At 39.1% G+C, this 20797-nt stretch overlaps 1 protein-coding gene across 1 annotated transcript in view; it reads right to left on the bottom strand.

Annotated features, from left to right (window-relative positions):
- UGCG (UDP-glucose ceramide glucosyltransferase) overlaps positions 1–20797 on the bottom strand; it is a 36316-nt gene that overhangs the window by 9505 nt on the left and 6014 nt on the right. Inside the window, exons 2-4 of the mRNA XM_001490903.6 lie at positions 9907–10048; positions 1585–1687; positions 800–901 (exon numbers count right to left, since the gene is read on the bottom strand). Coding sequence (XP_001490953.3) covers positions 800–901; positions 1585–1687; positions 9907–10048 — 347 coding nt within the window. The remainder of the gene's footprint in view (positions 1–799; positions 902–1584; positions 1688–9906; positions 10049–20797) is intronic.

The following is a 20797-nucleotide window of genomic DNA, read 5'->3' as shown; positions in this document are numbered from 1 at the left end:
AACTAAATCAATTGTATAAAAGTGTATTTGGGCCTTAAATACACATATTTAAGGGCACATTCTCAACCGCTGGCACACAGGGGACATTCGGCAATGTCTAGAGACATTTCTGGTTGTCACAGCTGAGAGAGGGGTGCTACTGGCAACCAGCAGGTAGAGTGAGGCTGCTGAACATCCTGCAGGACTGCCCGACAGCAAAGAATTATCCAGCCCCAAAGGTCAACAGCGCTGAGGTCGAGAAACTCGAGGTAATTAGAATCTAACAATATTACAGAACACTGAAATTATTCTAAGTAAAAATGTTTAAAAATGTACCCTGGAACTTCCGTATATAAAGGGCTTCCTGCTAAAATTATCTAAGGAAAAAGCCATGGAGGTATTCTAATAAATGTGTGTATCCTAATAAAATATGCACCTATTAATTTCTGTCCCTTTGTGTGAGAGAATATATTATGCACACCACAAACAGATTAAAGTAAAATACAAATGTCATATGAACGAGGGGAAATTTACAGCTATGAAAAAGGCTGTAGACTGCATAAGGGACCATGACTATTTTTTTAATGGTTGGAATTTTCTCATCAAAATGAAAACATTTTTATACACGTAACATACTAAGTTAGCATAGAAAAAAAAATCAAAATTTTAGTAAGTATAACTTGATATATTACATGAAACAATGATGAAATGAATTACTTTATTAGGCAAACAAAAAGGATTGATCAATGTATTTTTAAATTGTTTTTGGCATTTTATCATCAAATGAAGAGTTTTATAAAATAATTAAGAAAAACCTCACCTCTTATTCCACTATCACAAATCCATATAAGATCATACTTTGCAACTTCATATCCTGGCATTAAATTATTAATTTTAGGATTAATGCCAACCTTTTTGCCACCTAAAAATTTAAAGGTACAGCAGTGAAAAACAACTCATGCAAAACTGAAAATATTTTCTATTATACAGATACACAGTAGAGAGAAGTGAAAACTACTTGCATATTTAATAATCTAAACAAACATTTTAACATTGTTTTACATTCCTTATTTCATAATAACATACTTAGAAAAAATTGTCCATTCTCAAAAAGACAATTATATCATTTATCTTTGAAAATTCATTAGTTTCAGTTTCCTAATTCTTAAGTTCTTGCATTAATAGTATGAATCAGTATTTAGTGGCAAATATACATCCACAAGTCTTTAGAATAAGCCTGTAGGCTTTTGGAAAAAACACTTTTGTAATATAATAAAAGTGAATTCTATTGCTCACTCCCAATTACAGCGAAACAAAAATAGCAGACTCTCAGGTCTCAACTGACAACTAAAACATAGTTTGGGGTAATTTTTTTTGTTATTTTGTTAAGCCTAGATATGAAATAAAAATCTTTGTTTCTATAACTTTTCTCAAAAGGATATAAACACCTTTCACTACTCCAACAAACATAGATAAGGTGGTTACACAAGCTAATAACTTCAATGGGTGGCTAACACCTTAATCTTCTGTTTAATGCACAGAAGATTACTGATTCTTAATACTATTAAAGCAAAAGGGTTATTGCAGAATTTATTTGTTACTTACCTATAAACAATCTAGCATCAACATTTGGATATTTTCCAAGCAGCTTCTTACATACATCGATGGCTGGATCATCGTGATCTTGTACACAAAGGAGTACTTCATACTAGTCAAAGAACATATTTTATGCAAATTAACCTCTTTTACGAAAATAAGCACTTATGATTAGCATTTATGGATTGATCAAAAGGCATTAAGAAAAATAAGCAATTGTATACACACAGTTTAAAAGTTAAGAGAGTATTCATAATGGACGCAAACACTTATGATATCAAGTGTTGCTTTAATCGAGAGCAGCCTCTCCAGAACAGGCGCCTGTTTGTGAGCAGAAGAGATAATGAAGAGATGGGCAGTGTTCACAGCTGAAGTCTTGCCATTCCCAGATAGGCATGGCCTAGCAATTAAACTGGACCCCGAGCTTCTCCGTGGTCTTCACCATGGAAGATTTACTAAATGCTCGCAGCGTGCCTCGCAGTGTAAAAGCAACATAGAAAGCAAAATAAACACACCCTCCACTCTCTAGAAAATTTGTCTCCGAACCCATTATTTCAGGAAGTTATTATAAATTACATGTCAAATCCCATTATGATAATATTTAATGGGCTTTCCCAAACTCTTCACATGAAAAGCACAAAGTGAGACTAGAATTTTTTTGTCATATTACAACTTTTTGAAATAAAATAGAATTTCATTTGATTCAAAATTTATGATCCTGAAAAGCATGCCCAGCCTTTTAACTATGAAAATACTCAGGACTTTATTTTGCCCAGTGCTATGTTTACTCTTTGACAGGAAATTAAGGAAGTCATTTCTTAGCACTTGACCGACTGCATCAAAATTCCCCTGGGACATTTATTTTAAAAAGAAAATACTGGGCCCCATTGTTAGACTTTTGAATCAGAATCTCTGAAGTGATTCTGACATGTAACCAGGTTTATAAAATCTTGAGCTAAACCTCTAAGTTACCATTTAATAAACTCAATTTTTTAAAGTGCTTGCTTTCACATACAAAGATGCTACTCTACTATTTTTTGGGATATGTATTCTAAGTAGTATTTTTTTGAAAAGCAGTGATAAATTCATGCTGACTCAATGAAAAACTTCCCACCAAACTCCCTTTCTAAAACAGGTTGAACATTTTTAAGCAAAGGAGGGAAGTTAATTATGCCCACAAAAAAACCCAACAAAGCCATGTGCTCTAAAAGATAAAAGCTAAGAATACAACTTTTTAAGTGTCTAATATACAGGGACTAACTCAGGTAATGTAAAGACTTGTTTTATTTCCATTGATAAGCATACGCAAGTAAAAAATGGAAATAAAATGTTTACAGAGCCCTTGAACACAATAATTAATTACTGTTTGTCTAATAAATATTATCTCAGCAAAAACTGGAAATACAGAAATTAGTGGTGGAGCACAGAAGGACCAGGGTTAAGGTCAATGAGGAAGGTTTAGCTAATAAGGTAAGATTCTTTTCAAGCGCAAAAAATGTTTTCTCAATAATTAAGTAGAGGGAAAAACAAGGCATACTTTCCTCATACTTTCTACCTACTGTGATTTATTATTTTTTTGTGTGAGGAAGAGTGGCCCTGAGCTAAGATCTGTTGCCAATCTTGCTCTTTTTGCTTGAGGAAGATTGTCGCTGAGCTAACATCCACGCCAATCTTCTTCTATTTTATGTGGGATGCTGCCACAGCATGGCTTGACGAGTGGTGCTAGGTCTGCGCCCAGGATCTGAACCTGCAAACTCCGGGCCTCTGAAGCAGGGTGCACGAATTCAACCACTATGCCACCAGGCCGGCCCCTACCTACTGTTATTATACATTCTATCCAATATCTACCTTTAATGATGACTGACCAAAATTGCCACTGCAATAGGTATTGAAATAATCAAGTAACTTTATAGCTACCTGTCCCACAGACCGGACAAAAATCTGCGAATGCAAAGTGCACCACTCCTGCCCACCCCTGAAATTTCCCAAAGGGTTGACTCTAAGTCTCACAAAGCACTGGCCATCCTCCCAACCTGACTTTCAAAACAACGTCTGGTTGAGCTGCCAAAACACCGTGACCTTAACGATGAAGATTAGAAAGCTTAAGTGACTTTCTAAAGGGTAAGAGTAACAATTAGCTTTCCTTCTACAGAGAGCTGCTCAGCCAGGCTGGCTCTAAAGAGTTCCTTGATTTTCCAAACACAGCATAGTTTCTCTAATGCTTTTATAATTTATGCCGTTTTGCAGGTATGTGCAAATAGAGTGAAAGGAAATGTTTATAAGCAACACAATTCCATACAATGCAATTAAAAAGCTACTCTTAGCTTTTGTCCCCAGCAAGAGAAAACTTTGTAATGTATAACACTAGAAATGTACTCAAGGGGAAGGAAAAAAGCTATCCTAGGTTGCAGCAAATGTTTTTTGAGAAGTATATGGTGTTAGTATAAATAAGGGAGGTATAACTTATTCAAATGCAAGGTTTAAAGTTTTTATTTTTATTGACTCCCCTCTTAATTTCAAATGAAAAACAAATACCTTTGATTAGCCAGAGTACAAATCTAACTCAGTTCACATTATCTAAAGAATGTTCATACTTTTATTAAACATGTAACTTTTTTTTTCTTGGTGAGGAAGAATGGCCCTGAGCTAACATCTGTTGCCAATTCCTGTTTTCGCTTGAGGAATATTGTTGCTGAGCTAACATCGGTGCCAATCTTCCTCTATTTTGTATGTAGGATGCCAGCACAGCATGGCTTGTTGAGTGGTATGGGTCGGCGCCCGCAGTTCTGAATGCTCGAAACCTTGGCTGCCAAGGGTTGAACTTGAGCATGTGAACTTGACCTCTATGCCACCACGCCAGCCCCCTAAACACATAACTTTTGCTTAATTGTTTCTGATAATGAAAATTATACCAAATTGGGGTAGAAACACATTCCAAGTGTTTTCTACTGTTTTCTAAAGCATTAGATTTTAACCAGGAATCTTCATTTTTCAGCTATGGTAACTACCTCTGTGTCTTCACAATTCGATCAAACATTTATCTGCTAGAAATCTCTGTATTAGAATAGTTAAATCATTCCAACTACACTACAAGTGGCAAAAAAAAAAAAAATGGTATTAAATTGGTCAAAGGCTTTCTAAGCTAACAAAAATAATTTTTCAGATATTTGTATACTATCTAAAGGATTAGGCATAAATATATATGTTCAAAAATACAATGTTTATTTAAAAAATCACAAAATATTTCAAGAAAACATTTACTTTATAAATCTGTAAGGGATATAAGGTATAGTAAATTCCACTACAAATGGGCACAGTATGAACACATAAAATCTAGAAATAAAGCCCAGAGTCCTCTGGGTGAGAAGGTTAGCCTTTATCAAATCTTTAGGAAGGTTGCTATACAAACAGCTAAACTGACTAATTTTCCCTTTTTCTTTTCAAATAGTGAAATGACTAAAAGGCTGAGGATAAGAGAGGTCTAGAAATTCCACGAACAGGGATTCAGCCCTTTGATATTTAAGAACTGAATATCTAAAACTGTAATAAGCATGAATGCTACTTTTTTGTTTTAGATGCATAAATGATATTAGATCTAGATGTAAAAAAAAATCAGAAAAATCTCCTCATTGTTTCAGCCCTGTAGCCATTAGGAATATAAACTTTTTACTATAGTAAACAACAAAAAATATCCTCTTAAAATAAGACAATATTTTAATACATATTAATCATTCATATTGCATATCAAGCTGGAATATCTTGAATTATATATAGATAACTACACATCACATTTACAGAAAAATAGTATGATGAGAGTGGATTACAGTCGAATATAAGTTTTATAGCAGAATGGACTTAGACCCCAAATGCCTAGAACATTCTCTGGCACACAGGAGGTGATGAATATATTCGTTAAGTTGATGCACTTGTCCAAGGGTAACTTTGGAGCAAAGGACAGATACCAGGAAGGACATGTTTTTTCAGAAAACTGCTCTGAATTCAAAGTTTTGACAAGAAATATTAAATACTTAGCTATTTTCAAGAACTAGGTAGTTCATACAGTTTTTCAAATTTATTTGGTAAATCCCAAATCTTTTCAACTTATTAGTTTTACTTGCATGTATTATACTTGATCTTTCAATAATGGATCCTATTTTCAATCTTCTTTAATTCTTTTTTTTCTGAGGAAGATTAGCTCTGAGCTAACTACTGCCAGTCCTCCTCTTTTTGCTGAGGAAGACTGGCCCTGAGCTAACATCCGTGCCCATCTTCCTCTACTTTATATGTGGGATGCCTACCACAGTATGGCCTGCCAAGCGGTGCCATGTCCACTCCCGGGATCCGAACTGGCGAACCCCAGGCCCCCAAGAAGCGGAAGGTGCACACTTAACTACTGCGCCACCAGGCCGGCCCCAATCTTCTTTACTTCTTTGTTAGAAGATTATTTGGTTAGAAAATAATTTCTCTTAAGTATAGCTACACCAGTGACAAAAAAGAATCCAAACATGACACTGGACTTGTCACAGTTTAAACCAAGTCTATATTTGCAAAAAAGAAAAAAAATCACAATTACATAGCCTCACTCTGTTAATAACTCTGATTGTTAATTTAAAAATTCTTCATATGGCCAGAATTTATTGAAGTAAAGCCATCAAGCCGCTTCAGACGCAGATTATTGACTCTTTCTGCTACTGTTGAATCTCTCCCCAAAATGCCGCCTTCTCTGCTGATGCCAAGAGTACTCAATTTTGTGAAAAATGAATTGTATCATCTTTTCATTCTTACATCGTTTCTAAGGAGTAAGTATCCATATAAGGTAGATTTATAAGACATTTGTATAGTAATAGTCTCACCAAAATTTAAACCTAGAAATTCAGAACAAGTAGCAGAGGTAAATCTTCTTGCACATGTCCAAAACTAAATAAAATGTTAGCATTTCAACATATATTCTATTTTTTTGCCAAATGGCCTATGATGTTCCGAGTCAAATAACAGAGGAAGAGGTACATCCAGAATGAAAACGTTTCCACACTTTTGTAAAATGTTCACATTCAACAAAAAGCAAATGTGAAAGTGGCCTGGGCCTGGCAGGCGCGTGAATGTTCATTTCATGACTACAGGCCTCCTCGGGGACACAGATGACTCATCAGTTCACACTCAGATTCGTGAGATTTCAGTGGTTTCGCTTCAGTCTCTTGTTGTACATTTGCCGTTGCATTTGCTCTTTTGTGTTGTTGCTGTTTTTTTAATCTTACTTTTTTTTTTGTTTGAGGAAGATGAGCCCTGAGCTAACTACTGCCAATCCCCCTCTTTTTTGCTGAGGAAGACTGGCCCTGAGCTAACATCTGTGCCCATCTTCCTCTACTTTGTATGTGGGACACCTACCACAGCATGGTGTGCCAAGCGGTGCCATGTCCACACCTGGGATCCGAACCAGTGAACCCCGGGCCGCCTGAGAAGCAGAATGTGTGAACTTAACCACTGTGCCACTGGGCCGGCCCCTGCATTTGTTCTTTTACACAGCAATTAAAATGCTGTGACATCAAAATTTTCCTGTAGATTGCAGGTAATTTTACTTTTCCTCTGGTTTCTAAACTTTCTATTTACACAGCTAATAATACTTTTATAGTTAGAAAATAAAATGGTGAACTAAAAGAAGAATCAAAATAATCTCTCATACACTGTTACTCATTTTATAATAAGTGTCAAAATAGCTTTCCCCTCAACCAATTTAAATGCCTTAAAGACATGAGTGGAAAAAGAACCAGAAAATAGAGCTCTTGAGATAATCCCAATTGTAATTAAAAACAAACTTCATTCAGAAGAAAAAATCAATTATGGATTCATCCCAAATGTTCATAATTAATGGATACGTATGTTCCTGGGTTGTTTTTAAAAACTCTTTCTACAACTGAAACCTGCACTAACTTCCACAACCATTTAAACTCCATGACTACCATCTCGTGAGAGCTGTAACATAAAAATTCCATAACTAAGTTTTAAGAGTGGCTGGATGGGGAAAGAGGACAGGGTAGGATGAGGGTTAAAAAAATTGAAATGTGAGATTAAGCTTCACAAAGATAAGTACATATGATTCTAAGCTATGCTCTGAGATTTACTGATCATCAATGAAAATATTCTTTCATTCATAAAAATAAATTTTCCTTTGCATTTACTTACATAATATGGGGCTTGAAAAACTTCCACTTTTCTTATCGCAAAGCTTATTTTATGACTAATTTGATTTATATCACTATTCCTGAATTATAAAAGGTCACTTTTTTGCATTGTTTAAAAAAAAAATGAAGAACATAGTTATCTTTTTAAAAATTACAGATTTAATTTATTGGATAATACACACATTTGATTCAAATCTCCAAAATTAATACACACACAAACTAGAAGAAATATATAATTTTTGCTTCAAATTAGCTTCAAATGCCTAGACTCCAAAACTCTGAAAGTGATAACATAACAACACTAACAAAATAGCTGAATGATATTCATGTCTACATATTTAATAAGAGCTGCATTAAGGGGATCACATTTGTGTCTTCTCTGTTCTTTTTATTGGTGCTACCGAGAAAAATAAGGACTAAAATAAAAGAAATCAGAGCATGAAAACCAGTCATCATGAGAAGGGCAGTGTGTGTACCGTCTTCCTTCTCACTGCTTGGGCTACACTGTCCAAAAGAAATAGGAAGGGCTGGGGCCAGCTGGGTGGCGTAGCAGTTAAGTTTGCATACTCTGCTTTGGTGGCCCAGGGTTCAGGGGTTCAGGTCTTGGGTGTGGACCTACACACCACTCATCAAGCCACGCTGTGGTGGCATCTCACATACAAAAGAGAGGAAGACTGTCACAGATGTTAGCTCAGGGACAATCTTCCTCAAGCAAAAAGATGAAGACTGGCAACAGATGTTAGCTCAAGGTCAATCTTCCTCACCAAAAAAAAAAAAAAGAGAAAGAAAGAAAGAAAGAAAGAAAGAAAAAAGACATAGGAGGGAAAGGGTCTCCAAGTGGCAAAAACTGGAAAAACTGAATCAATAAGGTAAAAATTGAAGCACATGAATAGAGACCATAGATGGAAAAGTAAATTTGACAGAAAATCAAGCAGGTAGAAATTCAAAGACATATTCTTCTCACAAGTCACCATCAGAACACCCTTTGAAAAGCTGTCTCTCAAATGGCAATGTAAAAATCTGCATTAAAGCTAATTACAAAAATCAAGGAATAGGGGCCAGCCCTGTGGCCGAGTGGTTAAGTTCGCGCGCTCTGCTTCGGTGGCCCAGGGTTTTGCTGGTTCGAATCCTGGGCACGGACATGGCACCGCTCATCAGGCCACGCTGAGGCAGCATCCCACATGCCACAACTAGAAGGACCCACAACTAAAAATATAGAACTATGTACCAGGGGGATTGGGGAGAAAAAGGAAAAATAAAATCTTTAAAAAAGAAAATCAAGGAATATTAAGTTCTCCTAAGAAACTAAAGGGAAGAGATAAAAGGAATACTCCCATCTTAAGAAAACTGGAAGTTCTCCAATGAAAGGAGTATACTGCGTTTACAGATAGAGAGTCATGCGCTGCATAACGATATTTCAGTCAACGATGGTCCACAAATACGACGGTGGTCCCATAAGATAAGTACCACACAGCCTCGGTATGTAGTAGGCTATACCATCTAGGCTTGCATAAGTACACTCTATGATGTTTGCACAAAGAGGAAATCGCCTAACGACGCATTTCTCAGAATGCATCCCAGATGTTAAGTGACGCATGACTATACAGATTATATAAATGATATGAGCGATACAATTAGGTATTAAAATCCAGAAAAATAAAGAAATTGAAAAGTATAATAAAGCTCCATCTTACCACTAATTCTAACCTATTCTTGACTCAAAAGCCAGATTCTCCAGAGGAGTTGCGTGTAGTCCTGGCTGTCCTGCATCCAATTTCTGACCACTGACCACTGCTCTCTCACCCGCTGCCTCCTCTTCCTGTTGTTTACACGCGATGCTCAGGAAACAAGATTTTTATACTCAAATGACTCAATCAAATGTCTGAATGCCAGGAGGTTTACTCAGGGACTTCTAATTCAGATGGACATATAGGTGGTTAGAAAGGAATTAACATCTTCTTCCTCAACCCCATTTCTGTCCTGTGACTACTACTACTAACTCGTAAATGTTATGAGGCCAACGTCATCATCAATTTTTAATACCTTCACCTTATGTAGCATCAAAATTCTTCTTTAAGTGTTCACCATGAGGGGGTGGGAAAAAAAAAAGCATGGTCTAGCCCATTGCTGGTGAGTATAATGCCGTACTTACTTTGGGATAATCCAATTCAAAGAATGTTTCCAAGTTGTTGATTAGGTTAGGGTCTACTCCTTTCAGTGGTTTCAGAAGAGACACCCCTGGGAGCTTGCTATATGGCTGTTTGTCCGTTGCCTTCTTGTTGAGGTGTAATCGGCTAAAAAGAAAATGATAATATATATTATTTCTGGAGAATATATTAGTGCCAAATTGCTATAAAGTATATACCTAGCTATCAACAAATTACTAAATTCTAGGTCAATTTTTTGGGGGAAAGATTAGCCCTGAGCTAACACCTGCCGCCAATCCTCCTCTTTTTTTGCTGAGGAAGACTGGCCCTGAGCTAACATCCATGCCCATCTTCCCCTAGTTTATACGTGGGATGCCTGCCACAGCATGGCTTGACAAGCGGTGCCTAGGTCTGTACCTGAGATCCGAACTGGCCAACCCTGGGCTGCCAAAGTGCAATGTGCCAACTTAACTGCTGCGCCACTGGGGCGGCCCCTCAATTTTTTTTAATTGACATTTTTCTAAAGGGATATCTAAAAATGAAAGAAAGTAGAACCAGGAAAGCTTCCAGTTTAGGTAAACCAGAACTAAGCAGAATGAATGTCCCAGTGAAGGCTGGAGCTTAAGACTGTTGTTTATTGCTGTACTCTCAGTGCCTAGAACTGTGCGAGGCCTGAAGTAGGCATTCAATAAATGTACAGTGAAGAAATGAATGACATGGTTAGCCCACACATTAAGTGTTCTTCCTTCCCAACTGCCATCAAAGTGGCCAAAGAACTATAAAAATAACAGGGAAAAAATCCCTATCTGCACCAGAAAAATATGGAAGGGTAACCAGAAAAATGCGAGGAATTTCTATAACAAACAGTTCACATAACACATGCCTGACAGAAGTAGCAAGCAGCCTGCAGGACAAACACAGAAATGGGATAATTAGCAGAACTCCCAATATTCACAACTTCAGAACAGCAGGGGCAGAACAGAGGGAAGTTGAAAGCAAGAAAAATTCTCAATGATGAGAGAAATGTCTATTAATGACAATGGAAGATATACAGTGCCACCAAGTTAGAGATAAGTTGGCCAAGGTTCTCAGTGCTGGTCCATCCCAAGGGCGCTGCAGCACAGAGCTCCTAATGAGGGAATTCATGCCAATTCGAGAAGAGAGGATGTGCCCCAGTTAATGCTGGGCTGTCACAATAAAGAGAAGAGATGCCATTCGGCAGGGTAGTAAAATTTCTAGAGGAAGTCACCAAAGGCTTCTTTCCTCTTTCTCACGAGCAAGTCTCCAAGCTCTCAACAGTAATTAGAGGCTAGGACAGTCATGGGGCCATCTGCAAGATATTTTAAGACACACATTGTTAACATCTCTGAAATCAACGGCATCTTACAATTGCTGGCAGCCAGATGACAGATTTGACTTAGTAGCATGAAAACCAACCGAGACCCTTATAGAAGATCAAGAAAACACCAATATCAATGCATTTTAGGTTCGATGAAATACACTATTAATCTATGAATGACTTCTGGAAGTACACCAGTACTACCATCCACAGCAGGTAGCCACAGGCTCGCTCCCCTCATTCAGGCAGTGGTGTGCTGCAGCAAGCACCCAATGTTTCAGATAAGGCCATACCACATCTTTACAGAAAGAAAACAGCTGACCCACAATGAAAAAAATCTTAAACCAACAAGAAATTTAAAGAACAGGATGGGATCAGTTTTTAATCCACAACACCAAAATCCCAGAAAATAACAAGCACCATCCATAGCAGTGCTGCTTGGTGTGGCGGCAGTCCGTGAGCGCTCTTTACTGGTCTGTGATGCGAAGAACTTGAAAGTTATTTAGAAACTTTTACAGCAATTTGACATTGCTATGCCATCCAAGCACGTGATTGGGAATTTATTTTTTATTGTAGTTTACCCAAGTATCGGTCCATGACCGATTGGAAAATTTTAAAGACCTGATCCTTTGCCACAGATAGTTTGGAAAACATTAATGGACAGAGTTCTTTTAGAGGGCTGGACAGAGGCAAAACCATGATCTAAAGTTTATATAACCACAAAAATGACCACTCTTCCATTTCTAACAAAATAGTAGACTAGATGTCTGGAGAAACCCACTCAGTACAAAACACATCTAGATTGCTGGGGGGAAAAAGCTTATATTATATATTTAATTGACCGAACCGGTACTATATCCATATGCTTCAAATCACGAAAAATATTAAGTTTCACAGAAGAGAAGTCTCTCTGTCACCCCTGTCCCCCAATCTGCCTTGTTTCCATCGTACCTCCCCAGCATTATTAGTTTCTCATCTTTCCACAGATTTTTAAAAAAATGCATATACAAGCCAAAACACACACACACACACACACACACACACACACACAATTCTTATATAATATTTATAATTTTCTCTTCTCCTTTTTAATATATGTGCACTAAAAGCATTTTTTAAATCTATGACTGAACTGTTAGGAAAGGAAAGGAAAGCCACCCAGGTGAGAAATGAGGTGAAATCTCTCAGTGAATGAGGGCTGGTGCCTTGCTGAGACTGTCTGTTGGTCCTAGAGCTGGTGACAAGCCTGAGACAAGAATGACAGGAAATTCATTCTGAGAATCTCATATAAATAGGGAATCCCTGAAAGGCAAAGTAGAAAAATCCTGGCCCACAGAGGGAAGATGGGGGTGCTGCCTATCTTGAATTCAGTCCCGAGTGAAGTGGAATAAAAGGAAAGTCTCCATGGAGAGACCTAACCCCATGGGTTTGGAAGCCAGCACGCAAACTACCTGTGTTTCTCGAACAAAACCCAAGAGATGGAAGGAGACAGACCATCATACGTGACAACAAATACATGAAAAGAACCGCACGATGTCTACGAATGAAAATTATGATCGCTGACATTAGAAACTTAATAGACAGGTAAAACAGACGATTGCACACACACAGTTTAAAAGAGAACTGGAAAACTAGAATCCGGATTTGAAGAAATTATCCGGAATGTAGCATCGAGTGAACGAGGCAGACATTGAAATCGGGAAAGAGTTTGAGACGTGGAAGCTACGTTGGTCCCATTGTATGATTAAGTGCTGTCAAACTGGATCAGAATATGCACACGTGAGGCGATGACCAATTACGGAGAAAACTAGCCCGCTAACACACTGCATGGGGCAAGGCTTCAGATCACCAAGAAGGGTAATTTAAACTGCTCAATGGCCCAGTGTTGATCCTTATTCCTGTTCTTTTTCATGAACGCATTTTACTTTACATGCTAATACACATAGATATACCTCCTATCCTTTCATATCAAGAACGCAGTGTTTTATCAAAGACATTCTGACTTGCCAAACAATGAAGCCCTCTCTAGGTTTATGGTGAAGAAAACTGACGATAAGTACTGTATCTGAAATTTCTACTCAAAATAATTATAAGCCAGACTATACCGCAGGACCTTTAAAAATATTCCCATTTGTGCCTGCCCCTCCCCCTCAATCTCTCTCTCTCTCTCTCACTCTCTCTCTCTCTCTCTCTCTCTCTCGCTCTCTCGCTCTCTCGCTCTCTCGCTCTCTCACATTTTCTTTCCATAGCCCAAGGGGCCATCTTGTAGCGTACCTCCTTGGAAACAAGAATCCTACTTTGGAGAAGACTGTTTGGACTTATGTAATACAACTGACCTAGCCCCTTGTTATAAATTCCTTGAAATGTTTATCATGACAATAAAACAATATGCATTAAGTCACACATACAAACTCACAGAGCAATGTGCTCAGCACACAATGGAGCTCCATGACTACTTCACGTACCCTTACTGAACAAACCTATTTTAAGCCCCAAATGTACCCTAGGCAGGATCCTGTGCACTGGAGATACGACGACGACAGGCAAACTCCCTCCTGTCACGGAGCTGTGGCTAACGGGAGAGTTGCACAAGTACAGAAGCTTTCTCCTTACAAAACTCTTGTAGATGTCAACAAAGCTATGCTGTGGAGCAAGAATGTATTAACCTTGCCTGCCACACACAGAAATGATGCCTGCGGGTGCCTCGGCCATGCCGGTGTGTTGCAAACCAATCTACAGCTGTATATTTCAAAATGTGATCATCAGCCCATTTACCTGGTATCTCAAAAGTGGCCTGAGTGGCGGAGTCCTCCAAGTGGACCAGTTTTATGAGTGGCTCTGACAGGGTCCTACAAGGTTCACTGCTTTCAAACCAGTTTTCATCCTCGTGTCTCAGGTCAGGGTTTCTGCATTACCTAGGCAACATGAACTTGAACTTGTTGCACCCACACATTGCACGGGATTTTTCATGGTCATGGATGCCCTTTTCCACCCTCAGCCTGGACCAGGTAACTTGCTTTCTTTTAGGATCCTGGGATCAGCACCTTCTCAGTTTCAGGTTCTGTACTGGGAATCCAGTTCTACCTTCCTATCATGCATTTGGCTTACAGCGTTGACCATTTTGGGAGCGGGGGTTCTTTTCATCAATGCATAACATAGACGTAGTAAAGTCATATATAAATACACAGCTCAACATTAATAAAAAAAAATAAAAAAAAATAAATAAATAAATACACAGCTCGATGAATTTTCTCAAACTGAAAACCCATGTAACCAGGACCCAGATCAAGAAACAGAGTATTTCCAGAACCCCACACGCCCCTGCTTACTCCTCTCCCTTAAGGATAACACTATTCTAACTTCTAACACCATAGGCTGACTTTGCTGGTTTTAAAATTTTATCTAAATGGAATCCCATAGGGTGGACTCTTTTGTGTCTGGCTTCTTTTCTTCACGTCACGTTTGTGAGAGGCATCCTTGCTGTTCCATTTAGTTACAGCTCACTCACTCTCACTACACACAGTACTCCTTGTATTAATATACCACATTTTATTTATCTACTCTCTGTTAATGGACTTTTGGGTTGTTTCCAGTTTTTGGCTATTACAAATAGCCTGCAGCTTTGTCTCTGTCCTTACATAAGTGTCAAAACCCTTGGCTTCTCCCCTCCCATCCATCAGGATCTCAACTTTTGGACAAGATGAAGAAACAAGGGCTGGATTTACTCTCTCACCTGAAACAATTTTAAAAAATCAGAGAAAATATCAGAAACAAGGATTTTTAGGATACTGGACATCAGGTAAAGAAGGACAGTGATTCCTGAGACATGGAAAACAAATGAGGTGAGTCCTCTAATCGCCCCAGCTTACCGCTTTGAGACAATTCCCAGGCCAGGAGACTAGTGTTTTGCAACATTTAGTATACAGAATGCCAGCAGGTAGAAATCACAACTCAGTGGACCAGCTGCAGAGCCTAGGAGTCTGCATTTTTATAAGCACGTCAAATGATTCTGATGTGGGCTAGCAGTGAACCACACTTGAAGACAGGTTACAGAAGACCGTGAACTCTCCGGGGTCCAGCAAAACAATGATACAGAGTATGTTCCCAATTTTTTAAAATGTTGAATAAATGAAGAGTAAATAAACAGCTACATAGAGCGCGGAAGGAAGAGGAGTCTAGAGATAAAAATATAGGAGCCATCCACAGTTTGGTAAACACACATAAGCTCTCCATTAGGTAGAGCATGCCATTAGCAGGTGGCCACAAACCAATATAACCTATGTTAGAGAACCAGTAATGCATGAAGGAGACTAAGAGTGAGTGACCAGAGAAGGAGAAAGATAGCCAGGAAGAGAGGAAAGTCACAGAAGGGTTGGTCTGGCTCGGCTGTTTTCTTTTTGGAAGGGTTTAAGAAAGAACAACATTGAATGCTGCCGAGAGGTTAAGACAAGAACTGAAACATCCACTAGATAGGGTGGACACTGGTGACCTCAGAGCACTTTGGGCAGATAGACAGGTTAAGAAGCAAATGAACGGGAGGTGAGGCACGATAACAGTGAACAAACACTAGTTTCTCTTGAAATCTGACAGTGAGTCAAAGGGCTAAAGAGTAACTAGCTGAAGAAGAGTTTTTCAGTTTAATTTTTAATACGTGAATATATGTGGTAAGGGGGAAAAGCTAGTCAAGGGGTAAAGAGAGAGAAAATAAAAAATAATTAATGGCATGATAGGATCCACAGGGTAAAGCAGGAGTTAAGGTAATCCGACAAGAATGAGGATAGAAGGGCAAAGATTAAGAAGAGCTTCTGTCAGTAACGGATGACAGGGCTAAATATAGAAACAAAGCATTGCCAGACAGCACTGGACGCTCAGCTGAGACCTGAGACTATGAATGTGTCGTAGTAATAATCCACGTGGCTGTGTCTTACCCGCTGCGGGATTTTGAAAGTTGAGAAGCTATAAATTATGAGATGGATTCAGGATAACAGGGCAGACCGACATGAGGGAAGACAAGGGGCAAGATAATGAAGTGATGAATTGTGAGTTCTGGGCTAGACAGAGAATTAAATAAAGCCAAGAGGTAGCAGGTAGAGGCCACAACTGCTGATAAATAGCCTAGGGTAGTTGTTCTCAACCTTGACTGCACAGGGAAATTACCTGGGGAGTTAAAAAAAAAAAAATCCTGGGACCAAGTGGTTATGTTTGTGCACTCCACTTCGGCGGCCCAGGGTCTCACCGGTTCGGATCTGGGATGCCGACATGGCACCGCTCGTCAGGCCATGCTGAGGCGGCGTCCCACATGCCACAACTAGAAGGACCCACAACTAAAAATATACAACTGTGTACTGGGGGCTTTGGGGAGAAGAAGTAAAAAAAGGTTGGCAACAGACGTTAGCTCAGCTGCCAATCTTTAGGGGAAAAACAAATCCTGATGCCCAAACCAATTAAGTCAGAATCTCTAGGGCCAAGACCCAGACAGCAGTATTTTTTTTTTCTTAAGCCCTCCTGGTGACTCCAAAGTGCCGTCAAAGTTGAGAACCACGGACCAAGGCAGACTAGACTGTGCAAGAATAGAAGAGGGCTGAGGTGCAAACTCTTAGTAAAATCAGCAGTTATGGGATGGATAGAAAACGAGGAGCCTGTGAAGGAGCGGTACAAGTTTCGTGAGAACCGGGGAGAGCTGTAGAAGAGAAGGAGGAGGGGCTCTCTCCACAGTAATCTAAATGTTGCCAATTATCAGAAACTTCAGATGTATAGCAACTGGAGAAATTCCCATGCAGATACCCTATCCTTATGAATTACTTCTGGGGTTATTTTTAGGTTGTCACTGGCAGTCTACACATACTGGATTGAGAGCCTGGGCTGGAGCAGGCTGCCCCATTGCTACGCCAGCTTCACAGCTGCATATCCTTGGGCAAGTTACTACTTTATCGCAAAGTTTTTAAAAAAACTGTGGATAACAGTGCCTACCTCATAAAGTAATTGTGAGAAACAGATGAGATTAAGCCACAAAGTAAACAGTCAATGACAGCTATTATTGGCAATTAAAAAAACAAACAAACGTCTGCTAATTTTAACATTTTCCACCAAATATAACTTCTCAGAATTACCATAGTTTTAATAAGAGACTTAGAGATGTCAAACACTGATGAGACATACATCAAAATGGAAAGACCGGAAATTCACATATTTAAAGATTCATATATATTTAAATATTAGGCCATTATGTTGCCTTTTTAAAAAAACACAAAACCAACTGGTGCATGTTAAGAAAGATGAAAAGGAGAAGGAGAATCATCAAAAGCCCCAAATCATGGTAAAAAGAATAAGTCAAAACACGGCATAAAACACATTTAATGCACAGTTCAAATTATATCCAATATTTATGCTAAAATTATATTCAAAGTTAAAATTACACCCAATATTTAGGAACCAATTTAAGGTTCTATCGACATCACCCAAAATTGTAAAAACAGTGCAAGAAGAAGAAGTATGAGAGAGGAACATTAAATATCACAAGTTATTATCTACTGAAAAGGGCCTGTTACTGTTTTTCAGCTGAACGCTCCTTTCAAACTATTAGATGCGTTCTCAGTGGGGCAGAGGTGCTGCATAGTCTCGATTCTCTTAGTTCCTCTGTCCTCAGAGCCCAACTCAAAATGTTGGATTCACAGACACAAGAATGCCCACTGGCTCGGCACTGCTGTAGGGAGAGGTTGCCGCCTTCAGAGCAGAGGGGCAAAGGAAGATAATTTCCACACTGCAGCAAATACAATGTACAAAGTAACTATTGGTTACTATGTAATCCAAGCAACGAGACCTTCTACTATGAAGATGCTTTGAGGGGTTCTGTTGACCATTAAATCACCACGCCTAGCACAGTCCCCAGAGCAAAGACTGCAAGACAGCCTTCCTACCCGGCTCCCTCCTACAACCCTGACCACCCATAGGGCTCTCAATCAGAGGCAGCATGTCTCAGGCATCAGGACCAGCCGAGCCAAAATTTGGCATTACAATCTTCTTAGTTCTCTTGAAATAGAATCTCCCCTCCTAACACGTACATCATTTAATTTTAAGAAATTTGATTTTATTACATTTTCAGGAATGCATTGGGGATAAAAGGAGTGGATCCCTTACATGCTAGTTAATGGGTTTAATTTGTTTCATTTTTAAATAATAAAATGATCCCGAAACATAAGTGAGCAATTTTGGGGAGATAAAAAGCACAGTAAATTTCCAATAGGTGTCATTTTCCTGAAGAATTATTTCTAAATTAAATTTTAAGTCAGGAGCTAGAGTAAAAAAAAAAAGTCACATTTACATACTTAAGGCATGGCACTCTCAAGGGCAGGCAGGAGGTGCCCACAGAGAGCTGGTGCAGGGCTGTGCCAACCAGTGGCAGGAACGAGGAACAGGGGTGCAGGTACCATCGGGGATGCTTTCTCAGAGTTAACTTCAGTCCAAAAGCTTGTGAAGGGTGAATTACAGGCAAACGAGAGAGGCCTTCCGGGCCCTGCTTTCCGTTGTGAGGTAGAAGAACATCTATCTAGACACAGAACACTTCAAAGAGCTCCAAGTGATGGGAAGAAACATTCAGGAATTCTGCTGGACTTTACAGCTTCTTAAGTTTGATGACTCCCAATTGCCTCTCTGCACAAAGGTTTTCAACTTGGAGCCTAATTTTTCCCAGGTGATTTTTATGTCCTAACGTCTCAGTCTCTAAAACTGTTACTGTCTTTGTCATCATTTTAGCTTACTGTTTTCACCTCCTAATCTTTTCGTCCCCTCTCTCTCTCTCTCACCCACTCACTCACCAGTTTATTTAATGGCTTGTGCCCTTTTTAAATGATTGATTTTACAATGTTGTATTCAAATTGAGTTTTGGGCAGAAGGAAAGCCTGGTGTGAAGGGAAACCGCCTGGAGAGAGGGCGGGCTGTGCTCTTCCCCTTTAGCCCGCCAGCAGCAGCCTTTGCAGCAACCACCTCCCAGAAGTCAGGCACAAAAATCCCGCTCAAGGCCTCGAAGGGAGAGTACAGATTCCTTGAGGGCAAAGTTCACCTTGCTTAACAGCCCCAGGATGTGCAGTTTTTATAGTTCTGCTGTGTGATTCAGTTGAACCAATTTATCTGACTCTAGGAATTTATCTCCTCTGCTCCGCACCATCAAGCTTGTTAATATTTCACGTAAAATTATGTTGACGGCTATATCAGCAGGTCCTCTATTTCACAAAGTCCATGAAGGCAATTTTCAACGATTTAAGGGCTCCTGTTGCTGTTGTCACTTATGATTGTGCCCGGGAAGGCTGTTACTGTGGGTTTATGGTCAGTATGTGTCATGACTAATGTTACTTCCAGATGGCACTTATCTTTCCAAAATCGTACTGTATCAAAATGGACTTCATCAGCAACACAAGGCTCACTAATCCTTGGGTGACAACAGAGTTAGCCCTAATGTATGGGAAATGGATACAGCACTGAATTTTGCTAACAGCAACGAAGTAAGGCACCCAGCAGAAGATGTGGTCCCAGCAGACAGTGCTCAGAAACACAAGAGACCCTCAGATATACCATAAACTCAAAATCCACTCTTTTCACATCAAAAGAAAACTAATGGGATTGTCCCTCTCCTCTTCTACACAGTTCCCTAAAGTTACACTTTTAAAGCTGAACATAATGTTTAAACTATTTTGTGTATAAAATAAAATTCTGTGGATGGGGGGAAAAGTGGGGGCAACACTTGTTATGATCTGCATATCAACCAAGATGGACAGCCCTCAGCTGATCATTCTCCAAAGGACAGATCTAAGTGTAAAGATTATTGATGGCAAGACAGGCATTCCCCTTGTAAAAACCTTGGGAAGAAAAGTCAGATCTAACAAAAAATTTGTAGGTAAACATGTTACTGATAGGGCCCTGTGTCTATTTTAACTTGCGATTAGTTAGACATAGTGAGATAAACATTCCATGTGATCCAATTAATTTTATTGAAGTCCATGGCCACCATAAGCGCCCCAAATTCTGACCATCTACCTCACATCACAATGGCCAAATGACAGTGAATTAATGAATGAGAAAAAACCCACCATTACTGCTGGAAAAAATTCAAAGATCATTCAGTCAACAAGCAATAACTGAGTGCCAAGTAGACACTGGAGATAAAATAGTAAATAAGACACTCTCCCTACCCTCAAAAGCTTGTAATCTAATTGAGGAAAGAAACAACTGAACATTTACACTTTGGCTGGGTAAATTCAGATACTATGGCAGGACATAAGAGGGAGTGCCTAACCCAGTAAGGAGCTAAAGTCTACAATGATTTGAATGAGTAGCAGTTAGTTAAACAAAAAGAAGGAAGGAAGGAAGGGAAAGAGGAAGGGAAGAAAGAAAGGAAGGAAAGAACTCTAAAGAGAGTACATTGCATATTCAGAGGAATGCTAGTAATTCAATGTTGCTGGAGAAATAGGCACAAGGGGATGGCTCAGCTCCAAAAGAACTATATGTCTTGTTAAGGAGTTTGAATTTTAACCTGAAGGCAATGGAGAACCAGAGTAAGATTT

The sequence above is a fragment of the Equus caballus genome, chromosome 25, assembly GCF_041296265.1.
Source record: "Equus caballus isolate H_3958 breed thoroughbred chromosome 25, TB-T2T, whole genome shotgun sequence".
NCBI classification, from domain to species: Eukaryota; Metazoa; Chordata; class Mammalia; order Perissodactyla; family Equidae; genus Equus; species Equus caballus.
This window is presented reverse-complemented; position numbering and strand designations above follow the sequence as displayed.